The sequence below is a fragment of the Hemiscyllium ocellatum genome, chromosome 45 (assembly GCF_020745735.1).
Source record: "Hemiscyllium ocellatum isolate sHemOce1 chromosome 45, sHemOce1.pat.X.cur, whole genome shotgun sequence".
Taxonomy (NCBI): Eukaryota; Metazoa; Chordata; class Chondrichthyes; order Orectolobiformes; family Hemiscylliidae; genus Hemiscyllium; species Hemiscyllium ocellatum.
In genome coordinates, this window is record NC_083445.1 from 2340671 (window position 1) to 2355897 (window position 15227).

The 15227-nt window shown below is 44.3% G+C and overlaps 1 protein-coding gene across 2 annotated transcripts in view; it reads left to right on the plus strand.

Moving 5' to 3' along the window:
• LOC132835863 (DENN domain-containing protein 1B-like) overlaps window positions 1–15227 on the plus strand; it is a 63601-nt gene that overhangs the window by 34803 nt on the left and 13571 nt on the right. For both annotated transcript variants that reach the window (XM_060854959.1, XM_060854960.1), the window contains 9 exons: window positions 865–918; window positions 2743–2853; window positions 3617–3717; window positions 3864–3909; window positions 4823–4924; window positions 8279–8404; window positions 9518–9619; window positions 10364–10454; window positions 10602–10633. In XM_060854959.1, the coding sequence (XP_060710942.1) occupies window positions 865–918; window positions 2743–2853; window positions 3617–3717; window positions 3864–3909; window positions 4823–4924; window positions 8279–8404; window positions 9518–9619; window positions 10364–10454; window positions 10602–10633 (765 nt within the window). The remainder of the gene's footprint in view (window positions 1–864; window positions 919–2742; window positions 2854–3616; window positions 3718–3863; window positions 3910–4822; window positions 4925–8278; window positions 8405–9517; window positions 9620–10363; window positions 10455–10601; window positions 10634–15227) is intronic.

Genomic DNA, 15227 nt, shown 5'->3' on the forward strand with positions numbered 1-15227 from the left:
CCCCAAGGGAGATCCTGAAGGGGCGCTCCGATGAGGAGCTCTTGATGGAGAGATCCTGAGGTGGAGAACCTGAAAGGGAGCCCCTGAGGGTGGAGATTCTGAGGCAGAGATCCTAAGAGGGCTATCTAGATGGGAGATGTGAAAGAGAGACCATGTTCTCTCTGGCTCAGCTTGGGGGCAACAGGCCATCCAGGACAGAGCAGTCTGTTTCGGACTGTGTGAGGCGACCATTGGATACTTTCCCCTCCAGGTATCCCACACCATCTCCCTTACAGATCAATCATCATGGTTTACCTATTGTTCAGTCTGATATTTCTTCCTTGGAGACAAAGGGAAGTTGACAGCCTGAAGGCTATGAATGCAGCCTCTGTTGCAGGGAGGCATGAGTCCCAGTGTTGGCAATATTAGCTGTAACCAGGTTTCAGAAAGACATTGGGACATTTCTTATTGGGAAACAGTAAATCATTGCTGGAACATCAGGTCCTTTAGGCCTGACCAGTGTCTCCATCGCCTGATTAAACTGCTGCTGTAGGCTTCCTTTCAAGGTGGGTGGGGGATGGATTAAAATGGGATGGGAGAGGAAATACAGGAGACATGGGGAGAGAGAAGAGAAGGAGAGGGGAGGAACCAGGAGGGGGAAGATGAGAGTCTCCAGCATTATTAAGAATTACAAAATACTTCTTATCTCAATCCTTTTGCCTTGCACCTCTATTAACTGCCTCACTATTCTCATTGATCCCTTGTGGGAACTATATTCCTGAAAATTAATCTCATTGTGACAAACACTGAGCAATGACACTCTGCAAACTGTACGTTTTATAACTTCAAATACAAACATAACTTTTTGATCTCTTCTCCTTCCAGCTTTCTTATTTTATTGCCCCCGACAGCAACAGCTTACCTACTATACCAGAGAGTGTAAGTATGAGAGAGTGTTGGGGGGCAGTGGCGGGCTGCCTGACTGGGGCAGTGTTCATCCCAGGGGAAATCTGCTTGGCCGATGTTTGGCAAACTATCTGCAAGAACCCATTTAATTTATATCAGGCACAGCCAGTGGAGAATGGTAATATCACTGATCTGGTAATCCAGGGCTAATGCTTTGGGAATACGTGTTGGAATCCCATAATGGCTGCTAATGGAATTTAAATTTGATCAGTAATTGTGGAAGTGACTGTTGTAAAAATGTATCTGCTTCACTAATGTCCTTAAGGGTCAGAAGCAAAACTGCTGTCCTCTGGTTTGGACCTTAACTGGACCATATTGACACTCAACTGTCCTCTGAAATGGCCACTCATATCAAGGCAATCAGGGATCAGCAAGAAGTGGCTTTTAGATCTTGGGAAAGAATACAAAATACACTCAAAATAGATTTGTACATTGACACACCCGCACACAGATCTGTCCAATTCACTTTCCAACAAACCTCACCAAATAACACCCAGCCAGAGCTCCCATTACCAAGAACCCCACTGGAGACGTGTATGTGTGAATATTGCTGATGTCAGGCAGAAAGAACACTTATTAGACATTGTTCAGGATTTTACAGATGGTGGTATTTACTGCCCATTGCTTAAAAGGTACTGAAATTCACCCTGACTCAGGCATGCTGCCCCAGAGACAGTTAATACTCTGGGGAGTCCCACCAGTCTAGTTGGCATCAGCTTCCTAGTTCCTCCCTGAAGAGTTGTGAACACTCTGCTGGAATGGCACCCAGTCCCTACAGGATAAGTAAGTGCTGGTCAGCAGGGAGGTTATTTGAAGGTGGCAAGGGCCAGGATAGGAGGCTCAGAGAATTGGGTTTGGGAAGGCCTGTGCTTCTCAGGGTCAGAGCACAGGGAGAGGATATCTGGATTGGGTGGGTGGGGGCATCCATTTGGGAAAAGAAACCTGAAAAGAGGTCTTGATATTGGAGTAGGAGATGATAATGTCACATCTATTCACACACCAGAATTTTACACTCAATCTGTAAACCCAGTCATGGGGTCTGTGAAATTCTAGTTTATGAGTTTAAGGTGCTGTTTTTTGGTAAGGTTACTGGGAGGTTCAGAGGCCTATTAAGAGTGACATTATATAGCCATCTTTCTATAAACACCTCATATCACTGCAAAATGTACATAGCAAGCCTTCCACTGAATGTTTTGCGTGAAGGAGTTAGAGTTGACTGAACTACAATACACTTATATCAGAATCAAGAATCATAATCACAATGAGCATTGATTGCTGCATTCTCCATACATTATTATCCCAAATCCTCCCTGCACCCCTCTCACTCTAACAGTCAACCCATGTAGGAAAAGATATTCCAGATTGATCACAGCTCCTGCTTCTGTTCAGAAATCTGCCCTGACTAGTTCCTTTGCATTTTTCATGAGTCTCTGAGTGTCTCACAAACCAGGCAGTAGCAGTATGTCTGCAAGGGAGAGAGAACAGAGACCTGAAAGGAATTTGATCTGAATTAATGATTTTGTGCAATGACACAAGACTGAAGAAGGTTTTAGCTGAAAATGTGTTGCTGGTTAAAGCACAGCAGGTTAGGCAGCATCCAAGGAACAGGAAATTCGACGTTTCGGGCATAAGCCCTCCATCATGAAGAAGGTTTTACTCAGTTACAAAAATAAGTGAGGGATTATTGAGTGCTGTATTGATATTGATTCCGTTTTTCTCATAAGATATCACTCAATTTTGCATAATTCATTTCATGTTTGTTGGCCAGTTTTGTATAAATAGTTTTTTGGCTTACAGAGGAACCTGACAGAATACGTGGTTGCTGTGGATGTGAACAACATGCTGCACCTCTATGCCAGTATGCTCCATGAAAGACGCATCATTATCACCTGCAGCAAGCTCAGCACGGTGAGTAACACCTTAGACTGCTGTCATTCTTCAACCTCTATCCCTTCCCAATTCTCTTCCAGCTCTCAGCTTCAACCATCTATCTCTACAGTGTATAGCTGTGATCGTATCTACAGGGTTAGCTGGGACAGTCGATATCTAAAGAGTTCATGGATTCTTGAACTGAGATGCCCTAACAGAACATTCAGCTTTCTTTGATCCATTCAGAGTTGTCTAATCTCACTCCAGATCAACAATTGGCTAGAATTTAAGACGAGACACTCAGGAGGATTCCTTGCTCCTCAGCCTTGTCAGTGGAGAGCTGTTGGAAGGTGCCTCTGTATAGGTGTTACTGGACAATCCCAATTACATTACCTGCATTCAGAGAATGTTTGTACTGTGGGTGTGGTATAGAGGTACATCTGGTCACTCTGGACCGCACCAACCTACTGGATAGAGGTTGGCATTGGGAAAGGTAAAAACTTCCTCAACAATTTCCCTTCTCTGCAGTCAGAACACCCTCGGCGGTGCTCACTGACACTTTGCTGTGGTGACGAGCACCATCAGTATTTCTAAATCTTTGGCACCATGCTTTTTAGACTCTCACATGTGTTCTTCTTTAATCCCTGCTTAATCTTCAAGCCTCCATTGTCTTCTTCCTCCAGTATTGGGGAAGACATTCCCCTCAATTGGTCAGAGGGTGGCCACAGGTTGTAGTCAGGAGCTTGAGTCATTCTCTGTGATGTATCTATTTGTACATTGCTATTTGTTTTCTGTTCCACAGTTAACTGCTTGTGTACACGGCTCAACCTCGATGCTGTATCCCATGTACTGGCAGCATATCTACATCCCTGTGCTCCCTCCACACCTCCTTGATTACTGCTGGTAAGAAATCCTTTCATTTACTGTTACTTGGAGAGGGAGAGCAGTAGGTAAATAGTAGGCATCTCAGTAATGGTTGAAGTTTAGTTCAGATGCTGGAGGTGAAAGGTCAGCATATTAACCCTTTCTCTTGTCTGTTATACTTCCAGTGCTCCAATGCCTTACGTCATAGGGATCCATTCAAGCTTGATGGAGGTGAGTGCGTCGGTGTGTTTCACTATCTCACTCTTCAGTAGTGCTGACAAATGCCATTCCTCAAAGTTTGTTTCTTTTTTCCCACCAAGCTTCATATTCTGACCACAGCCAAGGAACAAACTTTGACCTTTGGTAGCCCTTCAATGTCTCTGTCATCTCCTGTAGAAACACACCCCTTATCCTGACACTTGCTTTGCTTTCTCCCTCTGTTGCAACAGGATAAAAGTCCAGATAGAATAGATACATGCAGAATAATGTTCAGAAGAAACAATAACAGAAGAACAAGATTGTGAGTTCAAACCACGTTCCAGAAATTCAGGATGCAATTGAGTGGTTCAGACAGATATTAAAGATCTCATGGTACTTCACAGTAGAGTAACAAATTCTGCCAGTATCTGATCCAATAAACCTCCACCCAAAACATAACCTGTTTTCAGAACCTTTCAGTATATATTATGGCCACCACACCAAGTTACATAATAATAGTCACTAAATTTCAAAATCCATATAACAGAATGAAGCATTTTTGAGGTGACAAGACACTGAACATTTCCCAATCTATCACAGTTGATTTTCCAGTCACGAGTCTCATTGATATGAGGGTTAGGGAATGATCTAGTGGGTATGGTCTCACAGATTGAAATATCAGAACTGACAGTGGAGAAGCCAGTGAGTGTAGCAATGCTGAATGGGTTTACTCTGAGATATTCCTGATGAAGGGCTTATGCTCAAAATGTCGACTCTCCTGCTCCTCGGATGCTGCCTGATTGGCTGTTTTTCCAGCACCACACTTTTTGACTCTGATCTCTAGCATCAGCAGTCCTAACTTTCTCCCAGATCCCTATCTTTCCCAAAGTAAATGTGAATGAGAGAAATGAAAGTTTGTTCCTTCAGATATCCCTTTCTTTTGCAGAAAGTCAGAAGCAGAGCTCTGGAGGATGTGGTTATATTAAATATTGACTCAAACACACTGGAATCGCCATTCAATGATCTGGATAAGTTGCCGCCAGATGTGGTGAGTTCACAGTGACAAAGTAAACCATGACATTCCGCTGCAAATGAGAGGGACTGAAGGGAGATAGCAGTATGGCAGTCTTGTCATTGAATTAGTAATCCAGAGGTTATGCTAAACCCTGGGCACAGAGGTTCCTTCATACCAGCTGGTGAAATCTGAATTCAGGTAACAGACTTAGAATTGAAGACTACAGTGATCGTAAAACTACTGTCAGTTGTCATAAAAACTCATTGAGATCGCTACTATCCATAGGGAACTAGGTTTGCTGATCTCACTCAATCTGCATGTAACTTCAGACCCACAGTAAAGTGATTAATTCTTTATGGTCTTTGATTTGGCTGAGCAATTACATTAAATTGCTTTGAATTCTAAAAAGAATGAAAACGAGTAAACCTTACCGCTTCGACCACCCAGGCAGCAGATACAACAAGTGTCTGATCGACACTGTCAAGTCCTCTTTGCTAATGCGTGGGGACCAATGTTCTGTCTAGGCTGCACAGATGCTGCTTTGAAGGCCTCTGCAATGCCAATCAGCATTCTGACGCCATTCCTAGCGTAGGCTTATCATTTCAGAAATCACTGCTGCATACCTGCAGAAGAAACCAAAATTAGAGGGAATGGAGCTGGAGTTTAGTGCCAAATGTGGGAGAGCTCAATCTGACAGAGCAGTCAAGCAACAATCTGACATAGTTATGTACAGAATCAGATCTTATACATAATGTCTCCGATACCACCATCACTATCTCTGAATATTGTCTGTCCCACTGCCAGGATAGCCCCAGCCCAGGTGACAGCAGAGTAGTATATGGGAAGGAAGGAGTTCATCAGACCTCATGAGGTCTCATTGCATTAAGTCATGGACGCATATTTGCCCCCACGTCTTTTTTAAGTCTTTCTCCTCTCACCGTAAAAATGTGCCCCTTGCTTTGAAATGCCACATCCTAGGGAAAAGCCACCCTACCATTAACTCTATCTATACCCCTCATTATTTTATAGACTTTGATAAAGCCATCTCTCAACCTCCTACACTTCAGTGAAAAAAGTCTCAGCCTATCCAGCCTTTCTCTATAACTCAAACCAACCCCTTGCTTGTCACCTAGCCTCACACTACTTGTCCCCCACCCCCGGCTGATCAGTCAGTTCCATTCTATGTTGAACGTCACTTGGAGTGGGACCGGAGGTGGCTCGATCGTACTCTAGGATGGAGGACTTCAATGTCCACTACTAAGAGTGACTTGCCAGCACTACTAAGGACTGAACTAGTTGAGTTCTAAAGGAAATTGCTACCAGGCTGAATCTGCAACAGGTTGTAAAGGAACCAACAAGAGGGAAACCAGATATGACCTCAGTCTCACCAGTCTCCCTGGCACAGATGCACATATCCATTATAGCAAGAGTGATCGGTACACTCCTTGTGGAGACAAAGTGCAGCTTCATTTTGAGGATACTCTTATCATCTTGTGTAGTTATAGAGTCATAGAGATATACAACACGGAAACAGACCCTTCAGTCCCACTCATCCATGCCGACCAGATTTTCTAAATTAATCTAGTCCCATTTGCAAGCACTTGGCCCATATCCCTCTAAACTCTTCCTTTTCATATACTCAACCAGATGCCTCTTAAATGTTGTAATTGTACCAGCCTCCACCACTTCCTCTGGCAGCTCATTCCATACACATACCCCCTCTGCATGAAAAAGTTGTCCCTTAGGTTCCTTTTAAATCTTTCCCCTCTCACCTTAAACCTATGCCCCCTAGTTCTGGATACCCACAACCCAGGGAAAAGACCTTGTCTATTTACCCCAGCTATGCCCCTCATGATTTTATAAATCTCTATAAGGTCACCTGTCAGCCTCCAGCACTCCAGGGAGGACATGTTGAATGGATTCAAACAGATCTAGCAATTCAACACTGAATATCAATGAGGCATTGTGGACCGTCAGTAGCAGCAGAAGTGTATTCAGTCACTTTCTGTTACCTTACAGTCTGGTATATCTCCCACTCTTATTATTACTATCAAGGCTGGGTCAACCCGAGTTTAATGAAGAGGATAGGAGACCATGCCGGAACAGCACTGGCTGGAACTGAAAATGGGTGTTAACCTGGTGAACCAATAAAACAGGATTACTTGCATGCCAACTTGTAGAAGTAACAAGGAATAGACACAATCATATAAGCTCTGCAGTCCTGTCACATCTAGTTATGAATGGTGGTGGATAATTAAACATTCCTGATGAAGGGCTTATGCCTGAAACGTCGACTCTCCTGCTCCTCAGATGCTGCCTGACCCGTTGTGCTTTTCCAGCACCACACTTATCAACTCTGTCTCACCAGCATCTGCAGTCTTCACTTTCTCTGTGTGGATAATTAAACAACCAACATAGAAAGAAAACTCCATCAATGTCCCCATCCTCAACAATGGGAGAGCCCAGCACACCAGTTTTAAAAGATAAGGCTATAGCATTTGCAGACATAAAAGAAATTTGCTCCCTTCCTTCCTTACACACTAAAACTAGATGATTGTTGTTGAAAGTCAGTCATCTCAATCCCAGCTTGTAACTTCAAGAGTTTCTCAACGTAATGCTCTACCCAACCATCTTCAGCTGTTCCATCAGTGACCTTCCGCCCATCGTTAGGACAGAATGAGATGATTAATTGATGATTGTACAATGTTCAGCACCAATCATGACTCCTCTGATACTCAAGCAGCCCACTCCTTGATGTTCAATGATTTTACGTCATTGAATACCCACTATCAGCAGCCTGAGGTTGCCATTGACGAGAAACTGAATTGAACCAATCATATAAATACTGTGGCTACAAGGAGGGAGGTGGTGGGGTAATGGTAATCTCACCAAACAAGTAAACCTGAACACCAGGCTAATGTTCTGGGTCATTTATTTGAATTCAATCATGGCAGGTGGTGAAATTTGAAATCAATGTTATCAAGAATGGAATTTTAAAACCTCTTCTAACGACAACCATCTAACAATTGTCAGTGTCACAAAAATCCATCTGGGTCACTACTGCCCTTTCAGAAAGGAAATCTGCTATCCTTACCTAATCTGGCCAACATGTGATCCAGACCCACAACAATATAACTGATTCTGAACTGTCCTCTGGATCTTTGGGGATGGTGAATAAATGCTAGCCTAGCCAGAGATGCCCACATTCCATGACCCTGAAAAGGGCAGGTTAAAGGCTAGGATTTCAGCCAAGAGTAATTCATCTCTGATGAATAATTGGAGGTGAAATTACTTCAAAAGCTGGAGAAGAATTGGGAGGGGGTGAGAGTATAAATGTGAAGTGTTGATGGCTGCCCTCGATGACCTCTGACCTTTTGTTTGTTTCAGGTGTCCGTTCTGAAAGTGAAGTTGAAAAAGCAGTCCGCAGTTACTGGCGATGTGGTGGCAAGAGCCTTTCTCAGGGCACAGGCTGCAATCTTTGGAAGCTATCAGGATGCTCTTAAATTTAACTCTGTGAGTGTCCACGCTCACTCAGACCCAACTCCATCTCTTCCACCTGTATCCTGTCAACTTAGACTGGAAGACTCAATGTTCAATATGGAGGCATCTTTCCCAAACTCACCAATTGTTGAAAACAGCAATTTTTATCTTTACTCTGAGGACCTTGAAAATATCAGGAAGGGGCTTATAAATCTTACTGTGAGACAGCAAATAATTAGAGAGAGAATGAAATTAATTTGAACATACAGTTATCATTTGATTGTACAGAGGTTATATGTTGTTGAGGAAAGATACATTTTGACAAAACTTTCCATTTTGAACTCATTAGGACAACTGCCAAGAATATAAATTCTGGAGGAAAATGTACACTTCATTTACAGTGTGTGAAAGAAGGGTGCTAATTACATGGCAAGATTGACAGTTAATAGCCAGGCGCTGTTTAAATGTAAACTTGCATTAGTGTTACTGTAGGAACATTCAGAGGTTATTGGCCAGAGGCCTGTTGTTAAAATAGAAAGAAACAAGAAAGGATATGATGGGGTGGAGTGTTCAACCATAAATTCTTTCCTACATATTAATGTTAAATGTGAGACCACTTTCCCAAGAGATTGAGTAAAATGACAAAAATTACAGAAATGTAATTATTTTCTCATTAATTTTTACGTGGGGTTAATGTAGTTTCCTTGAGAGCTTAATGTTTTAGCTGTCACATGGCATGACATGATGGTGTCCAAACTGCCACAGCCCAGAAACCTGATCTCGAGAGGGACAAATGTTGCTGCTTTCAATAACTGAAAGAGTTCCTGCCCCTGATCATTACTTGTCTGTTGTCCATTGGACAAGGGAAGGGTAGAGGATAATGAAGAGCTAGACACAGAATGGCACTGGAAACAGATTCATAACAGACTTTTTATGTAAGTTGGATAAATACTTAAAGAGGAAGCATCTGCTGAGCTTTGGGGAAAGAACAGGGTAGTGAGACTAATCAGATAGCTCTTTGACAATGGGCCAAATGGCATCCTTTAATGCAGATTAATTCAATGATTGGTAACAGTTCAAGGAACCTAGGAAAAAAATGGGAAAGAAGAGAAGCTATTAATGGAGTCTGTTTTCCTTTATGCTTAGGATGAACCAGTCACATTTTGTGAGGAGATATTTTTGAATCACAAACCTGCCTGGATGAAGGATTTCCTGCAACATGCAGTACATCTTCAGCTCTTCAAACAGGTGAGACTTGGCAAGATGGTAACATATGTTAGGATGAACCCAGCACTTGGTAGGGTTCACTACTCAACATTAAGACTCCTCAATCTGATGAGTAATTTCTTAATACAATGACTAAGGGTCCCAAGTTCCTCTTCCACTCAGCATTCCAAATGAAAAACACCTTTGAATTTTACAACAAAGGAAGTGCACATTGAGCCCATCATAGACATTCCAAGTTAATGCCACAACAATTGCAAACTCATCTCCCACTGCTCAACCCCTCCCCGTGGTCCTGTATCATCCTAAACACCCTGCCCACACTCTCCCCAAAGTTCTGTATTAATCCCCAAATTAATCACACTCCCCATTCTCTCTCCTTAACCCTGTATCAATTCCAAACTAACCCTCCTGCCCCACACTCTCCCAACTGTCTCTCCATGGCCCTGTATCAATTCCAAATTAACCCTTCTGCCCCACACTGTCCCCACTCTCTTCACATAGCCCTGTATCAATTTCCAAATAAATCCCTGCCCCACTCTCAACACACAGTCTCTGATGGAATGCTGTTTGCCATATTTCCCTTAAAAATTATATCGATTTCTTCCTTAACCAATCCCTGTGGGGAAGTAAAGCAACTCTGACTTTAACATATAAAGAAATGAATTCCTGCGCTCTCTGAACTCTTCACAACCATTTTAAATGACTGGCCTACCCCAACCCAATCAGATATAAGAGCAGTTTAATTCTCCTCTGTTTTGGATTCAGTTTATAGACAATCGACTGGAGAAACTTAATCAAGGGAAAGAATTGACAGATATATTTGAAGAAGAAGTCAATCTAGGTGGCTTTTCATCAGGTAAGAGCTGTTAATCTTGAGTTTACTCTCACATTATCCAACATAGACACAAGCTGCCTCTCCCTACAATACTCCACTTTGCTGATCAGCATAACGTTACCTCTGTTATCTCTTTTCTCTCTCACTCTTCCTCTCTCCGTATCCTAGGCTGCTCCAAGTTGTGGATTCAAAACTTTAAGGTAAGTCAAACAAACTTTTCAGTTTAGTTATAAAGCCATTGAAGGCCAAATTTCAGGATACAAGCAGGGCTGGTGAGAGGTTTGAGAGAAGGCATGAACAATAACACCAAGATTGAGTGTGAAAAGCCAACAGATTCTAGATGGAAGAGATCAACAAGTAGAAGGGAACTAGGCAAATGACTTGGAGAAACACAATTATATTTTGTTTAAAGCTATGGAGGATTCCGAGGAAAGAAGAGGAACGGAACTTGGCTGGAGTGAAGGGAAGGAGGGGATAAAGAGAGGGCAAAACAGATGGAGGACAAAGAGACGGGGAATTATGTAGGGAGAAGCGTGGAAGGGGGAGAGTGTGGAGGGAACTGGGAGAGAGGGTGGGCTGTAGGGATAAGGGAGAAAGGACATTCAAAGGTGAATTTTGAATGTCACGTGATAGTGTTGGACTATCTGACAGTTAAAAATGACACAACACCAGGTTATAGTCCAACAGGTTTAATTGGAAGCACACTAGCTTTCGGAGCGATGCTCCTTCATCAGGTGGTAAGGGAGGGCTCAATCCTAACACAGAATTTTTAGCAAAAATTTACAGTGTGATGTAACTGAAATTATACATTGATAAAATGATTGTTAAGTCTTTCATCTGTTTGAATACCATGATAGTTTCACTTCTTTCATGTGTAAATCACAAAACCTTTTTTTAAAAGTTGCATTCTCAGGTTAGCTGTTAACAATGGTGATAGCTAGACAATATGTTGAAGGTAAAAACAATGACTGCAGCTGCTGGAAACCAGATTCTGGATCAGTGGTGCTGGAAGAGCACAGCAGTTCAGGCAGCATCCAAGGAGCAACAAAATCGACATTTCGGGCAAAAGCCCTTCATCAGGAATAAAGGCAGAGAGCCTGAAGCGTGGAGAGATAAGCTAGAGGAGGGTGGGGGTGGGGAGAAAGTAGCATAGAGTACAATGGATGAGTGGGGGAGGGGATGAAGGTGATAGGTCAGGGAGGGTGGAGTGGATAGGTGGAAAAGGAGCTAGGCAGCTAGGACAAGTCCGGACAAATCATGGGGACAGTGCTGAGCTGGAAGTTTGGAACTAGGATGAGGTGGGGGAAAGGGAAATGAGGAAACTGCTGAAGTCCACATTGATGCCCTGGGGTTGAAGTGTTCCGAGGCGGAAGATGAGGCGTCCTTCCTCCAGGCGTCTGGTGGTGAGGGAGCGGCGGTGAAGGAGGCCCAGGACCTCCATGTCCTTGGCAGAGTGGGAGGGGGAGTTGAAATGTTGGGCCACAGGGCGGTGTGGTTGATTGGTGCGGGTGTCTCGGAGATGTTCCCTAAAGCGCTCTGCTAGGTGGCACCCAGTCTCCCCAATGTAGAGGAGACCGCATCGGGAGCAACGGATACAATAAATGATATTGTGGATGTGCAGGTAAAATTTTGATGGATGTGGAAGGCTCCTTTAGGGCCTTGGATAAAGGTGAGGGGGGAGGTGTGGGCACAGGTTTTACAGTTCCTGCGGTGGCAGGGGAAGGTGCCAGGATGGGAGGGTGGGTTGTAGGGGGGGCGTGGACCTGACCAGGTAGTCACGGAGGGAATGGTCTTTGCGGAAGGTGGAAAGGGGTGGGGAGGGAAACATAATATGAAACTATGCCATGTTCTTTGTGACCTGCAACACGTTATCAATGAGGATGAGCACCTCACCACGACCTTCCCCACACCTCCACTACTTGCCTTTAAACAACCGCCAAACCTCAAACAGATCATTGTTCGTAGCAAGCTGCCCGGCTCTCAGGACAACTCCATCCAACCCTGTCACGGTGGGCGCTGCAAGACATGTCAGATTGTGGACATAGATACCACTATTAGGCATGGGGACACCTCCCACCTTGTACATGGCAGGTACTCATGTGACTCAGCCAACCAGTTCCCTCTCAGTTGGGGAACACTTCAGTGATCCAGGACATTCAACCTCGGACCTTCAGGTGACCATCCTCCAAGGTGGACTTCGGGACAGGTAGCAGCGAAACGTGGCCGAGCAGAGGCTGATAGCTAAGTTCGGTCCCCATAGGGAGGGCCTCAACCGGGACCTTAGGTTCATGTCACATTACAGGTGACCACCATTGCACTACACACACACACACAGATATTCCTACACACACACAGGCACTCCTATACACACATGCACACAGACATCCACACACACCCTTACAGACACACACACTCCCACACTCACACATGCACCCCCTCACAGACTTAAGACACTCTACACTCACTGCACACATACATACATACACTCTCTCACACTCTCAGCCCCCAACCCAGACAGACACACACACACACACACACACACTCACAACCCCCACCCCAGACAGACAGACACACACACACACACAGACAAAGACCCACATGCACACATATATGTTGTGGGGTGAATTTGTACTTGCAGGGTTACCTTGTACTTTGCTCAAAAACTGCATACATTCATGTAGAACTCTGTTATCTCACTTTTTAGATTAGAATCAATCTAAACATCATGGTTTAGACAGAGAACACAGGGGGCCAACACCTTCAACATATTGTCTAGCTATCACCCATTGTTAACAGCTAACCTGCGAATGTAACTTTTAAAAAAAGGTCTGGTGATTTACACATGAAAGAAGTGAAACTATCGTGGTATTCAAACAGATGAAAGACTTAACAGTCAATTTTTCAATGTATAATTTCAGTTACATCACACTGTAAATTTTTGCTATAAATTCTGTGTGTTACGATCGAGCCCTCCACTACCACCTGATGAAGGAGCGTCGCTCCAAACGCCAGTGCTTCCAATTAAACCTGTTGGACTATAACCTGGGGTTGTGTGATTTTTAACTTTGTACAACCCCAGTCTAACACCAGCATCTCCAAATCATGACTGTTCGACAGTGACAGTGTTGAACTGTCTGACAGTGATGGTTTTGAACTGTCTGACGGTGACAGTGTTGAAGTGGCAGTGACAGTATTGAACAGTCTGATGGTGATGGTGTTTCTGACAATGACAGTGTTGCACTGTCTGGCACTGATCATGTTGTACAGTCTAAAGGTGATGGTGTTGGAGTGTCTGACAATGACGATGTTGTACAGTCTGGCGGTGATGGTGTTGGACTGTCTGACAGTGACGGTGTTAGAAGTGTCTGACAGTGCCGGTGTTAGAAGTGTCTGACAGTGACGGTGTTGGACTATTTGGCAGTGACAGTGTCAAACTGTCTGGCACTGAAGATGTTGGACTGTCTGGCAGTGACGATGTTAGAATGCCTGAAGGTGACAGTGTTGGACGGTCTGACGGTGACAGTGTTGGACTGTCTGACGGTGATGGTATTGGATTGTCTGATGGTGACAGTGTAGGACTGTCTGACAGTGACGGTGTTGGACTGTCTGACGGTGGTGGTATTGGATTGTCTGATAGTGACAGTGTAGGACTCTTTGATGGTGACGGTGTTGGACCGTCTGACGGTGATGGTGTTGGACAGTCTGACAGTGATGGTGTTGGACTGTCTGATGGTGATGGCATTGGACTGTGACAGTGCCAACATTGGATTGTTTGACGGTAATGGTATTGGACTAACGGTATTAGACATTCTGATGGTGGTGGACTGTCTGATGGTGATGGTGTTGGACTGTCTGACAGTGATCGTGTTGTTCTATCTAATGGTGATGGTGTTGGACTATCTGACAGCGATAATGTTGGACTGTCTGGCAGTGAAGGTATTGGAGTGTCTGACAGCGCCGGTGTTGGACTGTCTGGTGGTGACGGTGTTGGACTGTCTAACAGCATCTCTGTTGGACTGTCTGGCTGTGATGGTGTCAGACAGTCTGGCGGTGTCTGTATTGGACTGCCTGACAGTGATGGTGTTCGACTGTCTGACGGTGACAGTGTTGGTCTGTCTGATGGCGATGGTGTTAAACAATATGATGATGACGGTGATGACCTGTCTGATGGTGAGTGTTTATCTGTCTGACGGTGACGGTGATGGACTGTGCGATGGTGATGGATTGTCTGCTGTGATGGTGTTGGACTGTCTGATGGTGATGGTGATGGACTGTCTGATGGTGATGGACTGTCTGATGGTGATGGACTGTCTGCTGTAATGGTGTTGGACTGTCTAATGGTGACGGTGATGGATTGTCTGATGGTGATGATGTTGAACTGTTGGTTTTGGACTGTCTGACGGTGACAGTGTTGAAGTGGCAGTGACAGTGTTGGACAGTCTGACGGTGATGGTGTTTCTAACAATGACAGTGTTGCACTGTCTGGCACTGATCATGTTGTACAGTCTAACGGTGATGGGGTTGGACTGTATGACAATGACGATGTTGGACTTATAGCAGTGACGATGTTAGAATGCCTGATGGTGATGGTGTTGGACTGTCTGGCGGTGACGGTGTTGGACTGTCTGGCGGTGATGGTGTTGGACTGTCTGATGGTGATGGTGTGGGACTCTCTGGCAGTGACAGTGTTGGACTGTCTGACGGTGATAATGGATTGTCTGATGGTGACAATGTAGGACTCTGATGGTGACAGTGTTGGACAGTGACGGTGATGGACTGTGTGATGGTGATGGA